General features: G+C 42.5%; 1 protein-coding gene across 2 annotated transcripts in view; it reads left to right on the top strand.

Annotated features, from left to right (window-relative positions):
• LOC139696710 (CYFIP-related Rac1 interactor B) overlaps positions 1-16,143 on the top strand; it is a 253,975-nt gene that overhangs the window by 151,328 nt on the left and 86,504 nt on the right. For both annotated transcript variants that reach the window (XM_071595547.1, XM_071595546.1), the window contains one exon: positions 15,167-15,465. In XM_071595547.1, coding sequence (XP_071451648.1) covers positions 15,381-15,465 — 85 coding nt within the window. In that variant the 5' untranslated portion in view covers positions 15,167-15,380. The remainder of the gene's footprint in view (positions 1-15,166; positions 15,466-16,143) is intronic.

Here is a 16,143-nt window from a genome sequence, read left to right as displayed (position 1 = left end):
TCCCTTTCCAACGCTTCCCCAACGAAACAACCCCACTCACCCTACCGTAGCCGCTTCCCTTGTCTTGCCCATCCTGGTTTGCCATTAATTTCTGTCATCATCATTATTCCCTGACTTTTCCGGGTTATCCACTCTAAAGTGTCTTGTTTTTTTTTCCATACCATTCCTTAAAATTTAACCGTGAAACAAAATTAGTGTACTGCTTCAAAGTCCTATCGCCTGAACTAATCTGAATGCATTCATTATGGCGGTTTGGTTGTAGGAAAATGGTTGCAGGAAAAGGAATGAGAAGGGCAGGGAAGAGGTGTTCCTCCGCTTGAGTTAACACCACATTTGTAAAAACTGGCAAGTATTTGGGATCCATGGGAGAAAGCTTTAGTTAAAGGGATTGAAAAAGGTTTAGAGTAAATCCGCTAGGTTTGCTAAAACTCGCCGCGCCGCGACCTGACGTGAAGTTAAATTTGTTTGAATAATTTTGGTAGTAAATATTTTAAGGAAAATATGAAACTAGTATTTTAGGGAAGAAAAAATAAAGTTCCTCTCCTGTCTCACGAAGATTGCCTCATAACGAAATCGAACTCAACCGCCCCATAATATTAATTTAAAAACTAAAACTTTCTAATTTAGTAAAAAATGCCAATCGTTACATTATTTTTATATGCGCGTGTGTATTTGCTCGACTATTGTTGTATACTATCTTATATCTGTATGTCTATTCAAATGCATTTTTAAACTCAAAGCCCAACATTTATGGCTGCTACCCCATGCCACATCCTCTGCCGATGGCTCGCGAGGTTTTGTGTAGATGTGCCTTAATAAAAAATCAGCACACTTTCATAAACGTAGCCTGTCGAAGAGGGGTAAAACGAGTACCTGGAACAATATTTCCCAGCAATTTTTTTTTTCGATATTCCCCGACTTTTTCCCGATATCCCATACCCAAATAAACATCCCGGAATATTCCAGGTTTTCCCGATTTTCCAGATGTGTGGCAACCCTGTCATGTTCCCCCAATCCATTCATTCCCTCCGTCAAGTTCTTCCCACGCGGTGACTGGCACTCTTCGACCGCCTTCGTCGTCATGCCGTGTCGTACGGACAGCGTGGTACGTACTTAGGCACACTTTCGCACACAGTCGCCAGACAATCCGTCTTGTTCGTGGGTTTTAGTCTAACGCGGTGGCGTTTTAGGAATCGTCTAGGATACGGCAAATTCAGGCCGCCGATTCGAACATGGCTTTTAGCATGTTATCTTTCTTCGTCGTCGTCCTTAAAATATCTCGCGAAAATTCCAATCTAGCCACCGACCTCGCTTAAATTCCTCGCGGAGGAAGGAGGATGGTGAGGGACGTTTTCCATCTAAAATTCAGAAGTGACTAACTGGCTTTCGTGGGAATGGCATTGGGACCAGTTCTGCCGTTCCTAGAAATCTACATCTACCAAATAATCCCCAAACCGTCGCTAGGACGTGTGGCGTGGAGTGAAGGGAGGTTAGGGTGCTTGTCATTCATGCAGAATCAATGTTTCATTCTTATACTTGAATACATGAAGGTTCATATGCAACTTAAATGCACGTACAAACGTACATGTACCGGTCACACTGCATGTAAATGCACTTGAATGCATGCAAGCGAATATGAAACTCTCTTGCGCAAACATCTATACATACAACACGCAATAATAGTTTCGTTTGACCACTTTCATCAAATTATGGTATTCAAGTTATTTTTAAATTTTTCGTGCCCTTGGGTTCGATTTTGTAATGATTGCATGTCGTGCGATGAAAGAAGGAGTGCTTGAATCTGTCTCTGGAAGTGTCTCTTTCTTACATATTCAATCCCGGTGGCTGAATCTACCATCATCCGTCATTTTGACCCTCCTCCACCCTCTCTTAACAGGCCCTTCAACCGTGCCTTCTAACACCTCCTTCAAGAGGCAGTTCGTATTTAGCACGTGTCCAAACCAGTTTATGTAGACGATAACTATCTCTCTTATATTTTCCCGGTGGTCAAATCTGCCAATATAATTTGGTGCCATAATAATTCCCTCTCTTTCGCAAGGAAACTCAGGTGTCCTGTGTCCTTCCGAAAGTCTTACTTCTTGCTTGCTCTCTTCGTAAATCAATGAGGCCCCCAGCCTAAATCCTCCAGCATACCCATGACGCCTACACACTTCTCGTAGAGTTTTTAACCAATTTAGCGGATTCATTCTGAATCTTATCTGGATCTTTAAGTAACATTTTCTCCCATGGATCCCAGATACTTGCCGTGTATTCTAAATTAAGCCTAACTAAAGCCAAATAAAACCTCTCTCTCTATCTTCCTCACACCACTCTCCTCTTCATTGCCAATGCGGGCGCAGAAAGGTGTGAAACGTTCCGATTTCATTCGGAAAACTGCGGGGTATCCCGTGAAAGTTTCAAAAGCGGATTCACCCGCCGATGTGCCCATAAATACGAAATTTTTGCAGCATGAAAATCATTCAACCTGACCAGGAATCGAACCAGATACACTCGATATCCACCCCTTAATAAATATGCTGAGTAAGAGGGTGCCTCGGTAGCTCAACTGTATAAAGCATTCGACCGAATGTTGACCGATCCGAGTTCGATCGCCAGGCAAGACGAATTGTTTTTTTTTGAAACTGCGAAAATCTCGTTTTTGTCCTGATTTAAGGTTGAACCCATTTTTCGAGTTAGTAAACCACTGTTTTTATTTGTTTCGCTTAAACGAAGCGAGTAATTGCAAAGGCTAATTGAATTCCTGGTTTGAATAATTACAAACTCACGATTCACTACCTTACGATGTAAATGGAATGCTCCCATGAGACAGCAAGTTTTGCGATTACTCTGTCCGGATGATATCTTTCCTGTTTAAAAGTGGTTTGCGACGCGAATATTTAAGGTTACTATCTAGATTAACAACTTCCCTCCATGAATATCAACTTAAATATTGCATCACTTCATGTTTGACAAGTAAATCTTCTTAGCCAACATTTTTACTCTTCCGCCCCCTCCACTCCCCCACCAGAGGTTAAATATTCGCAAAAATTATGGTAACCACGCAAATTACATTGAATGTAATAACAACATGGTTTTTATCCGCGTTTGCCGACATATTTACTGAACGCAACTAACATTTCCGAAACTGATATTTTCAACGCATGGTACTTTGGGATTTCATTCAATGCAAATATAGATTTTGCTAAGTATAATTAAATCCATACATGCTTTTCCGAAACATTTCCAGCTTGAAGCGTTCGCTTAGCGAGCAAAATCGCCCCTCGCTTGGAGAAATTCTTCCAGTTGGTACTTGTAATTGGAAGAACGCGCTGTTCTGGATAGAAGGAATGGTTCCATCGATCAGTGGCGGCAATTGAAAAATTCAGCGGCCAAGTTTTCGAATAATAGGTTCTCTGGTTGACTTTTAGTAATAGCCGTGCAACGCATGTCCTGTTTACTTAACATACCTCCCGGTGAGTTACGAACGAGATGATCGTCTTTCTATTCAGTTTCTGCTAACATCCCCTTTGTTGTTCATTTAGTCGTCGATAAGTGTCGTCTTTGTCCCACCGTGGCAGGGAGATTGTTACTTCTTCTTGTCCGCTGTTTATTTTCTTCATTTTTTTTGCCCCTTGCCCCGTTTCCACGAGGGTCAAGGTTGAAAGAGGGGATTCGATGACACCAGATACATCTTCATTTAAGGTTCTTTCTGTCCCCACCTAACATCACCCCCTTTCATCAGCCTATTCCGTCTCCGTCCCCCCTCTCCCTTCATCTAGATAGTATAGAGATTAATGAAGACTAGTTAAACGAATTGCAGTTACCGAGGAGATGTGCCCATTTAAACTCTTAACTTCTCGGCATATCTCTCGTCGGAACGTAAGTGCCACTTTAACACTCCAAGTTCAGGGGCATGTTTTTTTCAGTGCAGAAATTTTCATTGGTTGACAATAACATCTTGAAATACAATTGATGGGTAGATGTCATGTGTTGTATGTAGAGTGTTTGAAGTCGAATGAGCCAATACTTGTGCCCCAATAAGAGAGTTGGAAGACGGAAAAATGGTGTGTCGAGTAATTGGCATTGGATGCATCTACATATATAATACCCCGCAAAGTGAGAAGAGGGTGTTAGGGCACCAACCATACATCTAGAAATGTGAGGCCATTCATTAATTAATATTTCTAATATTTGATGTACAGGGTTGCACCCAAAAGTGGTAGGACTGATTTTTTTACTAGAATTTTATTGACGATATACTTACATCGACTTAATAATCTTCAAAGTATGCTCCTTGAGCTGCTACACACTTAGTATAACGTTGCTCCCATTCCCCGTACCCCCGCTGGAAATTTTCTTTGGGGATTCCGTTGATGACCCTCGTCGAAGCCTCTTGAACATGTGCCTCACTTTTTGCACATCTTCATCACCTTGTGTTGTTGATGGTTGTCCAGGGCATCCCTCATCGTCAACCTTCTCCTTACCCTCCTAGAACATCCTGTGCAAGAAGAAAACGATCCCTTGGGATATTTCTTCATCTCCGTTAGCATCCTTAACCACGGTCTTGGTCTCCGAATCCAATTTTCCAAGCTTAATGCACGATTTCATCGCGTAGAATTGCTCCAATGAAAGTGACATCGTGAATTCGTGACGTGACCGTCGAATAGGGGTCCAGTCTAGCAACAATCCGCACACTATAAATGCCCACAGTCAACTGACGTGGGTCATGTTGATTTCCCAAGATCTCCCATTACCTTTTCCACCATAAATCACCCCAATCCAGTCATCTGCATTGGAGACACAAAATCATTCTACTTATTTTTGGGACAGACCCTGCATGTACCCTATAAAACAGTATAACGATACATTTACTTGCCTCTGATAACAAAAACACAACCTGACACCCCACATTACTGCATCATACTGTTCTTCAATTCTGAATACTTCCTTCCTCTCTCCATTCCGCCCAACACCCAATTCTATTCCTTCCCCTCCACTGCTTTCCTAACGCTCTCCCCTCTATTATAGTCTTCAACATATCACCGTCAATCTACGCTCTGATTCCATCCTTCCTGCCTTCTTTGGATTCCTCCCAACAATCCCCTCTCCATCCCCACCATGCCTATACATATGCACCATGCAGTAAATTTTTTGGTTGGCTAATTCAAAAAATTTCAGTTTTATTGTGAATTTCATTTTTTCCGGGCTCTTTGACCCAAATTTGTGCTGATTTCATATCGGGCGAGATACAGTGGAGTCAGCCGCGCGGGGAGGACCAAAATTTCGTCAAGAAAATTGAAAATAACAGTAAACTAATAAAATTAATTCCTCTCTTGATCCAGCGGGCGGAAGCATTGATATTAAATTTTGAAGTACGCAATATGAGTTTTTTTGTGGAGCGCAAAATGATAAAGAACAAAAAAAACGCAAGGACGACAAAGAGGCAGATGAGACAAAATTAGGATAAACCAATCTCAATTTGTCATATGGAGAAAGGAGAATCGTAAAAGGGCCAAAAACTTTGAACGCTACGCGTGGCTGTCATTTATAGTGTGATAATTTTCCGAACCCTGTCCGGGAGCTCCTAACTTAAAATAAATATGACAACGCCAACTCTTATAAGGTCCGCAGTTTAAAAATTTGGAAGCACCGTCCATTACGTCTCACTCATGCGTTTTAGGAGAAAAGATGTATATATTCATGACACCAACCTTGGCGTCTGCTTTTTATTCGAGTTGTAAAATTGAAATTTAGCAATATTTTCTCACGGTAGATTTTTTTTCTTTGATTTTCTAGGTTGATTTTCCGCCAATTAAACCCCCCCCCCATTAACCGAAGGTTAGAAGCTCTCGTGAATTGAAAGCGGTGTGGGAGCACGCGTCAAGCTTGTAGCCAAGCAGACAATTTCCCATATGTGCGCACGTGATCCGGCATTTGTTTCCTCGACCTCGCTGCCGCCCTCGATCATTCCACCAATGGGCCACACCCCCCCCCCTCTCCCTCCCTCCCACTCCCGCCCTTCCCCCTCTTTCCACAGACAATATCGCCTCCGAATCAACCATCAAACGTTGCTATCCCAAAGCCTCCCCCCACAACCTACTCATTCCGCCCACCCACTAATACCCACCCTCAGGATCGCATCTCCCCTTCATCCTCCTCTCTACTGGCTTGGCGGCAAGCATAAGGTCAGCTTTCGAATGCCTACAGGGAAGAGCGGGCCGCAGAGTGGTGGTTATTATGGGGCCAACCGGTATCCAAGAGTAATTTGCAGCATTAGGGGATAAGAGGGTAATTCGGTAGGGGAGTAGTATTTCAAGTAATTGGGAAGAGGAGGGTGAAGGGAAAACTGATGTCGGCATTGGACTATTCTTAATGGGAGAAGAATTAAAGTAGATAGACTTCATTAGACGGGTTGTAGGAAAATGTAAAGAAAAAAAAATAAGAGAGAGGTTTTACTCCGCTTTAGTTAGGTCGCAATTTGAACACGCGGAAATTATCTGGCATCTGTGGAGGAATACTGTAATCAAAGATTTATATAAGGTCCTGAGAAAATCCGTCATGTTTGTTAAAAATTACTACAAAAATCGAGTGAGCGTCGCGGGTATGCTGGAGGGATTAGGCCGGGAGCCCTTTGATTGTCCGAGAGCCCTTTGATTGTCCGAGAGAGCAATCAAGACTTAAAGATTTCAAGATTAAAATCAAGATTTTAAAATGGCACAGTTTCCTTATGACACTGAGAGACTTATTATGGCACCGAGTTACTTCGGTAGATTCGACCGCCGGAATTAAAAAGAGCGAAAAGTCACCGACAAATTCAAGTATTCGTTCTTCCCTCACAAGACACCCGAAATCGTGACAAAATCAAACCGAAGAGCCTGGAAAAATAAAAAATTAAGCTAATTCTTAAGTTTAATGAATTGGCCTAGGGTAATAATTATCACATGATGAATGCAGGTAGGTATGTACGTGTATATATGCACGAGAGTTAAATATGAGCTGACAGGAATGCAAGTGTTTGTATGAACTTATGTTTCTGCATTCATGGCCGGTGCCCTGACACCCACTGCTACCCGCCCTCGCGGTGGTTTTGAGGAGTCTTGTGTGAATAGATGTAAACAAAAGGGTTCAAGGGGTCCACAGTTTGACGTCACATCTGACGGCCTGCGAAATTCACTTGAGGTGCTCTCCACGTGACACCCAAGTAGGGATCGGGATGCAATCGAAAAATTCCTGTCACCGCCGAGATTCCTACCCAGGCCCCTAGGAATGAGAAAAATCACGTCAAACACTTCTTCGTTTACTCTCCACTCTGTCCAAGTTCATTTTTTCCCACCCTCCATAACCTAATTTTCCATCCTCCTAAAACTCCAATTGTTAATTTTTAACTGGCCCTGCTGACTGCCATCACTAAAAGTTGTAAACACCGACTTTTCTTATATTCCCTCTGAACTATCATCATTATTAATGACAAAGTTAGTTAATTCAAACGAGAGACATCATTGACAATGAAATCGTAAGTGAGGAAACCTAGGATTGATTTTTTAAGAGAGATAAGAAGGATGGATCAATTTTAATATTTTGTAATTGGCATTTTATCTAAAACGCATTACGTGGTGTCTGGGCGGTCTCTAAGCTGGAACACTTATTTAAATACCTCAGATGAAATTAAAAACGTAGGTTTTTGTTTTCAAACTCATGAATAATAAATGCGGCATCGAGTTTCCCTGACCAGAATTTACGTTTGATGTAAGGTACCCATTTTTTTCTCGGGGTTGGGAGTAGATGGAAATAAACTTTTGGTTGAACTTGAAGTACGTGATGTAATTAATCGTTTCAGGCATAACATTTTGGAATTGTTTCAGAATTAATAATTTCAAGATAAAACTTTGTAATTACACTTATAAAATAAACTTTAATGCGTCCTAGGTTTCACTGCTTTGCAGGATCATCAGGCATAGACATCTTTGCCTGATAATGCTGCACAGCAGTGAAACCTAGGGCGCATTAAAGTTTATTTTATGCTTGGAATCACAAAGTTTTACTTTAACATTATTCATCTTGGAATACGTGGACAATCTTTATGAATAAAAAATATAGATGGCTGCACTGTACAGTCCTCGGGGTTTGTGTAACTGGCGCTAGAGGGATAAACGTTTCCAATGCTTAAAATTGCATCGTTTTAGTGTTCAAGAACAGCGTGTAATCTACAGTTTTCTTCGATTGCGTGGTTTAAAACCCGTCAAAATTCATCGTAAATTGTGTAGGACATGCGGCGATGGTATTTTGGATGTGTGAAGTGGTCATTCGTGGGTGCGACAATTCAAAGAAGGCCAAATTAGTCGGTTCCCAGTCTTCTCGCATCAATCATGTTCCAGTGAGCAAAAGGGTTTCTTACAAAACAAAGTATCGACGGCCTTGGAATAATGGCGTCGAATTTGTGAAATATATCTACAATTACAGGGATATCACCTTGAGAAGTAACAGAACTGTTAGCTTTCCCGTGTGAGTAGTTTTATTCAGAAAAATATGATGAGGCCTTAGAACTTGAATGCACCTCGTGCATACTATGTGACCACGTGACTTCACCCGAAACGACTGGTATAAAACTCGTCGAAATATTCTTGAACCTATCAAGACTTGTGGAAAACTTTTCTTCCCATTTTTTTTAACATTCCCGAATCCCTAATGAGTTTTCCTCATCGAGCCCTCTTTGTTTGCATTCCAGTCTTCTCCATTACATCCCTTTCGTATATTCTTACTTTGCTAATTCATTTAACAGTCGCAATAAACTGGCTGACATAAGATTGGTTCCATCAACATCTACATACTACCCTGCAAGCAGTTGCATGGACGTGTTGTCAGGGGGTGTTAGGTCATCAGCCATTCTATTTCTGCTCCATACTTTCACATAAACATGGCACCCCGCGATCCACTGAATGGGCATGTGGAAGTGGAGGAGGGGACAAATCACTCCATTAATGTTGCATGTACTCCCCCATTATATGGTGAACATTACGAATATTATAGCGTTAGTTACTACTCCAATTACTGGTTTAGTTGGCGTGAGTAGAGTTCCACTCGTGTTAATCCCTACAGAGTGTGAAATCCACGCGTAGGGGTAAAAGGGTCCCAATCCCTCTCCCAGTGATGCTCCCCGTGGTTTCCCCGGATTATGTACTATTCAGAAAAGCCCACGGCTTATGTGAGCTTGGAGAGTCCAGAGGCTTCAACAGGATTTGAACCCTGACCCGCCTGCCAGTTTTCTAACCCTGTGTGCTACTACGCCACCTATTTTTTCCTTACACACCCTTAATTTCTGTCGCCCCTCCTTATCCGAAACAACCTCCCTTTCCATTTGTCTACATCAGAATGGTACCCTGAAATTCCCTTCTTTATGGTGCGTGGCAGGGGGGGATTTTTGATACAACCTTAATTTTGTCTCCCATCGTCATCAAAAACACCTCCTACTCCTTTCATCTACGTACATCCTCAGGGTACCCTGAAAACTCTACCGCTATGTTGTGTGGCAGGGGGTAATTTCAACACCAGGCATGCAACATCGAAAGTAAATATTGATTAATATTCACTGCCAAAGTATTTATTAATAATTAATGCGTTTCCATTTTTCTTTCATTCCAACAGTTATATTTTACCTAATATATCAAAGAGTTTATTTATTCAGTGGAGATAAATTTTCGAGGTTGAGCTAAAGAGTAGTAAATTAGACCAGTGAAGTAAATGCTGGCTACTGACAAAAGAATTAAATACTTCAAACCAATGGAAATAGTTATGCGATTCATTGTGCCATTTCGGTAATGCTTATAAAGGTTGCAAGTTACGAACGACTGGTTAAAAACTACGTCATTCCGCATCCGGCTTTCGGACGAAACCTATCATTTGGCAAATGATAATGTGCGAGTAATAGCCGCGTGTCAATCACTCGAAATTAATATCGAAGTTTCTTTCCCGTTGTAATCAGCTCGCAAAACGGCTCCATGGAAATCTCCCACGTTTTCCGTTTCGTTAAGTTACTAACCCCTGAGAAACGAACGGTATTGGGTTCTGGATTCCCGCCACAATTTTCACTCCTTATTAAATCTCTTCCGTTCCTCCTTCTCACGGTTAGGTGTTCCCAATCACTCTTCGCCATGCGTAGTCACTAGTGGACGAGCACGTCGATTTTCGTCTAAATCTACGCATTACCCCGAAAGGGTGCGTTGCGGGGGATGTTATGGCACGAACCGTGCCTGTAGAAATATTTTCTCATTCATTAGTTATAAAATATATTCTAGTAACTAAACAAAAAAGTTTCTAGAAAGACGAAGGCTAAGTTAAATATTAAAACAGGAGTTCATAAACTGGAACAGGTGGAACAGTTAACCATTTAGGAAGTGTTCTGGACCAAAATGTTCGGAGTAATAGGGACACAAGAGGAAGAATGGCATCAGGCAAGGAGAACGGAGTTGATGACAGGGATGTGGCGTAAGGATATTAAGAAAAGGCTCGTCAAAACTTAAATAAGGAGCGTGGTTTAGTGCAGCGCGGAAACATGGTCATTTGAGCCAAGTGATAGGCATGGATTCGAGGCTTTAAAAATGTGGTTGTGAAGAAGGTTGGAAAAGGTGAAATGGGCAGAAAGGAAAACAAGCGACGCTGTGGTAGTGGGGAAGAGAGAGGGTTGTTGGGAGAAATCCAAAAGGAGACAGGAAAGATGGATGTGGAGTGTTTTGATTAGGAATGGGATGATGAAGAATGTGATACGAGGGGAGAACGTTAGGCAAGCGAGGAAGGGGAGGGAATAGGATAGGGGTGTTTGACGGAATGAAGGGAGGAAAGAAGTATGCGGAGATGGAGAGGGGCGGGTATTCTTATGGTAGAGCAGGATGTTGGGTAGTATTTTGTTCGGAAATATAAGAGAATAGTTTGGTAACTTGCACCCATCCAATGCCTATTTCAACAATTCATCTAACAACGATTCCAGGTTGTGTTTTTGTTTAGGAGATCCAAGGAAATGAATTGTTTTACAATTATACCTATAGTTTATGCTCATTTAAAAGGTACCTTAAGCAGTAGTATGCCAATTATAATGCACACACGCATACATACACACATGTCATTCACGTAATTATTATTGTGTTTGATGAAATAATTAAATTTGTCATTGTATTATTTTTTTCAGGATCTTGGGTTTCCTATTTTGTTATGATAGCGTATCGTATGAGGGAAGTATGAGTGCTTTGACGCCGTCTATCGCTCTTATTGTATCCCGGTGGTCGAATATGGTGCCATAATAATTACCCTGTGTCGAAATGAAACTCGGGTGTCATGTACCTTTCTAAAAGTCTTGAAGTCCTGCCAGCACTCATCCTGATTCAAGAAGCTCCCAACCGAATTCCTCCGATATACCGGTCACGCTGAAGTACCCTCATCTCGTAACAGTTTTACAACAAACGGAACGGATTTTCACTGAACCCTGTCCATTTCCTTAATTAACGTTTTCTCCCATGGATACATGCGTCGTATACCGAAACGTGGCCTTAACTTTCTTTGGCTCATCCTCACCACGGGAGAGTGTTCCTCCTTGACTTCGCCTTTGCTCACAGCCTCGACAAACTTGATGCCTTTTACAGTCCGTCAAACGCATAAACACGTCAAGCGTACCACTTTCCTCGCTCCGCAAACCCCCTCTTCCAAAGCAGAACGAAACATTTCCCCGTGTCCTTCTCGTCCGCCTCTTCCCGCAACGAGGAGCTTCCCTTTATAGGCAGACCCATATATTACGCGCTGTGGTCGACAGCTTCATCCCACGATTGGAAGTATTCGGAACGAAAGAGGGCGTCACGTTCGCTGTTGCAGAATAATTTCCAAGGGGAGCCCCAAAGGGACGCGTGTATTACATATTTCAGCAGATTAATTGGTGAACCTCGAATTAGTTTACATTGTTTTGTGTTTTTGTTATTTATTTATTAACCTTAGTATGGTAACGCGTGCATCTTTCGGTGTGTTTCACTGATAATTACATCAGCAGCGTCACTTAGTACCGTCGTCTCCAAAAGATTCAAGTTCACGTTCCTCCCTCGCACAATACGTAATCGTGACAAAATGGAACCCAATCCCTCGAACATTTTTGAGATTATAAATTAGCAATATTTAATGATATGATTGATGAAATAAATTTAAATTTAAAAAATGTAAATATTTAATTTTTTTATAATGTAATGCTTTCGTCAAATACGCCAATTATTTTATGCTGTATGTAGTCATCATATATGTGTGTACGTGTGTTTATTCACATGCATGCTTGAACTAATATTGTGAAGTGTAGGTGTATTTGAGTCATCGATAGCTATTACCTATTTCTCCTGAAAATTCAACCGCATATTTCGAGTTGAAGTAGCCTCCTTTTATCTATATATGTGTGCGATATCATTTGGCGCCACTTCTCGTTTGCTTCTCTCTATCTGCTAAGAGATTATGACTTACTGTCACAGCAGAGAGCAATTTATTAACCCACAAGCCGTGCTTGGATCTGGGGAAAGAATTTGTAAAAAATCGAATAGTTATGATACGTTTGCTGCTTATAATCCATCCATTCATGCTAACCCTATATTTAGATAGAGTAATAAGGCACTCATGTCATTTTCCTCTCTCTCTGGACTTGAACGTACGATAAATATGATGCATTTCAAATCCTTTCAGATTCTTTTTTCTCGTATATCGAGCCCCGTACATGGAACATTTTATAGTGAAAACTTATTTCCACGTGTACGACGATATATACTCTGCAAGAAACTCGAAAATTCTAGTAAAAATTTTAGGATTCTCAAGTTACTTTGGAGCTCGTTAAATCCTGAGGGTTTAAAAAGTGGCATGGACGTGAGTCTTAGGTTGAAATAAATTAAATTCAATGAATTTCTCAGCGACCCAGTTTGTACGTTGGGAAACGAACGCGCTCGCCAACCAACCGGAAGATTTGCGGACTTGAATTGCATACATTATAAGGCCATGAGTTGCATTACCATGGTTTTAAACTTGTTGCACGATGTGACCTTAGCCATGATTAAAATCGTAAAAAAAAGAATCATTTCTTTCAAAATATTTTTACTGCGTACATATTTGAGATCCATGAGATAAAACACTAATTTAAGAATTGGAAGAAGTTCAGAGATAATTTGCCAGACTTGTTAAAAATTGCTATGAGAAGAGAGTCAGCTTGACGTGTATACTGGAGGAATTGAGTTAGGAGCCTCTCGATACTCGCAGAGAAAGGTAAAACTAACTTTTAGAAAAGTGCAGGACACCTGAGTTCAATTGATAAACCAATGGAGTTATTATGGCCGCACATTATGTCGGTAGATTTCACCTACCGGTCTCAAGCTCCCTTATTTCAATGAGATAGCTTGATACCGGTATGTGACGTGAAATTTGTTGTCTCCGGCGTGACTTTATAGAATTTACATAACAAATTGAAATGAAATTAAATTATTGACTTTGTTATTCCATTTCAATATGGTGTGTGACGTATTCAAGTACTCGTTCATCCCTCGTACGATACGTTATCATAACAAAATCGAACCCAAGAACCCGAATATATATTAAGTTAAATATTAAAATGTAATGATTGAGACTTACTCGCATATTGTTTCGTGATTTATATATTCGCGTACGTGCACGAGCGTGATTGTGCATGAGCTAACATATATTCAAACGCATTTATGAGCCAATATGAGTGCATGTACGCCTGATGCCCTAACACCCCCGGCCTCACGCCCTAGTGACTGTTTGTGGCGCATTGGGTAGATATACGAATCGTATATAGCTCTATTCTCACTTTTCAAACAAACCATCGGGGTTAATCACTGTGGTTTTATTACTGATAACTCTTGGTTAATTAAAAAAAAAGTCAATTACATTTGTCCCCATCATTCACGATTACTGACGTGATTCATCCAACACATATTACGCTCGTCGTCTCTCTAGCGTTAACGCATGGCTCTCCCAATGAATAAAGATTTCCCCCACCTTCCATTCATACATGTAGATTACATGTATATCTCCCGGCAAGTCACCGCACGTAACCAGTCTTGGGCCTTGAGATCTTTGACGTAAGGTGGGATTCATCAGCCTTTGTCTTCTGAACCTCCCTCCCATCCGCAACAATATCGTTTTGATCTCGTTCCCTACTCCAAGACTTCCTACGTCATCCGTGCTACCTCCTGCTGACTCTCTTTCTCTGCCCCCTCTCCCCCCCACGGGGGACATCAACGCCCTCCGTGTCCCGAGTTTTCCTACTCTCTTGCCGCCCCCGCGTCGCTTCTCCCCCTCAGGGAAGACGCGCCCTCCTCAGAGAACGCCTCACCATTTCTCTCTCCTCGTCCACGTCACCAGAGGACATGCCCCTCTCCTCCTACCCCTCCTCCATGCGACACAGAGACACACTCCTTCCCCTTCTTCCACCCCAACCCCCCTCGGTCCTCCCCTTCCCGCCCTCCTCACCCCCTCCCTCCGTACACCCGCCCCTCTTCCCTCCCCACTCTCGCCTCTCTCCACGCTCGCTCAAGAGGGGGCGTCCGCGGACCCATACGGACTCGCCTCTTCCTCCTCCTAATTCAGTGCTCCTCAAACCTTTTTTCGCGTCACGTCGCGAGCGGGTAAGGCCTTCGAGCGCCTCCAGTCGAACCGGATAATTGCGCGAGAGTCCCGGGTACAAACCCGAGGGTGAAGCCCTTTGACGTCTCTTGTGCGATATCCTCTGTGCCGGCAACTCACTGCTGGGAAGGAACTGCCCTCCTTATCCCAAGCATACTTCGAAGTGTGCGAATTTTACGAACCATAAAGATACCTCGAGCTCCACCCAAGCACCGAACGCGGTTGAAGACGTCGGGTGCGAATGTGATAGAAACTGGTGTGACACGAAACGTTTCGATCGGCGAGTTCAGGAGATCTTCCGCGCCCCAATACCGCATCGCCCGATTCGTTGGTGTATCGTTTGCCCCTGTTCGGTGGTGTGGAGTTCTTCTCTGATAAATTCTCCAACTAGACGACCGACCAGATCCGACAAGTGCCTGGCTGGTGTGCTTCGTGGTACCCCAGGGTGCTTTTTTGGTTCCGGTGGGATTTCCCCGACGTCGTCCCTCAACTTCCCCGGTGTCTTTTTGTCCCGCAGGCCGCCGCGGCCCCACCCGTCTATGACCCCGGACAGTGAATGAACCCTCCGCAGAGGACAGGACAGACCGAGTGGAGGATCAACCGTTCCCTCCTTACGCCCGGACACACCACTTCTCGTCGGCAGTCCTTCGCCGTCCTAAGAGCGTGCCATCGGTGGATATTGGCGGCCCATCGAGGAGGAGCCTTCATCCCTTCAGGCGCCGCGGAAGAAGATGGGGAAGCTGCTGAGCCTACTCTCCAGGGACGACTCTAACTGCTGCTCCCCGCAAAAGTACGATGTCTTCCTGGACTTCGAAAGTAAGTGTGGCGAAAGCTTCATTCTTTTCTCGCAGGTCGTGAAAGAAAATATTGTGACCGTGTGCGCCTCACCCACTCCATTTACTCATTTGAAACCAGCAAGGGGTCACAATTCCTCGGTGGTGAAGTCACAGTGTATCTATTCTAAAGTGAGAAAATGGCTACGGGAGCCAAGTATCGCGGGAAGTCATTTTTCCGCAAATATTCAAACACATCGTAGTTAAATTTACATTTAGTAGTGCAAAATATCGAATTCCTAAGCAAAAATTGTCAGTTCAAAGGTTACTTAATGCAAAATAGATTGTGGTGAAATGTACAGTGTCGGTTTTTATGATTAACTTTTCGGCTTCTAGTTTCAAGAACATATCCGCTCGATTGCTCGTTGAAATCGAATTAAGCATTTCTGCATGATGTTATATATAAGCCGAATGTACGTCATAATGTCGTTACTTTTGCCCTAAGATATCTGCATAGCCTAAAAAATATATTTCATGTTCAAACTTAGCTATGAATAGTTTTATTCACATCATAAACTTTCCTTTCAAATCGGTCAAGTGAAATATGACGGTTTGGGAACTGAAAACACGCTTTTTGTGATTATTTTACGAAATAGGCAGTTCCTCCTCTGTTTACAAAACTGGAACATTGCTGGTCATGGTTTATTTTACGAACAATAAC

Source organism: Hetaerina americana, unplaced genomic scaffold, assembly GCF_022747635.1.
Source record: "Hetaerina americana unplaced genomic scaffold, ioHetAmer1.1.p SCAF_7, whole genome shotgun sequence".
NCBI lineage: Eukaryota > Metazoa > Arthropoda > Insecta > Odonata > Calopterygidae > Hetaerina > Hetaerina americana.
Note: the sequence above shows the minus strand (reverse complement) of the source record. Positions and strands in the feature narration are given on the sequence as shown.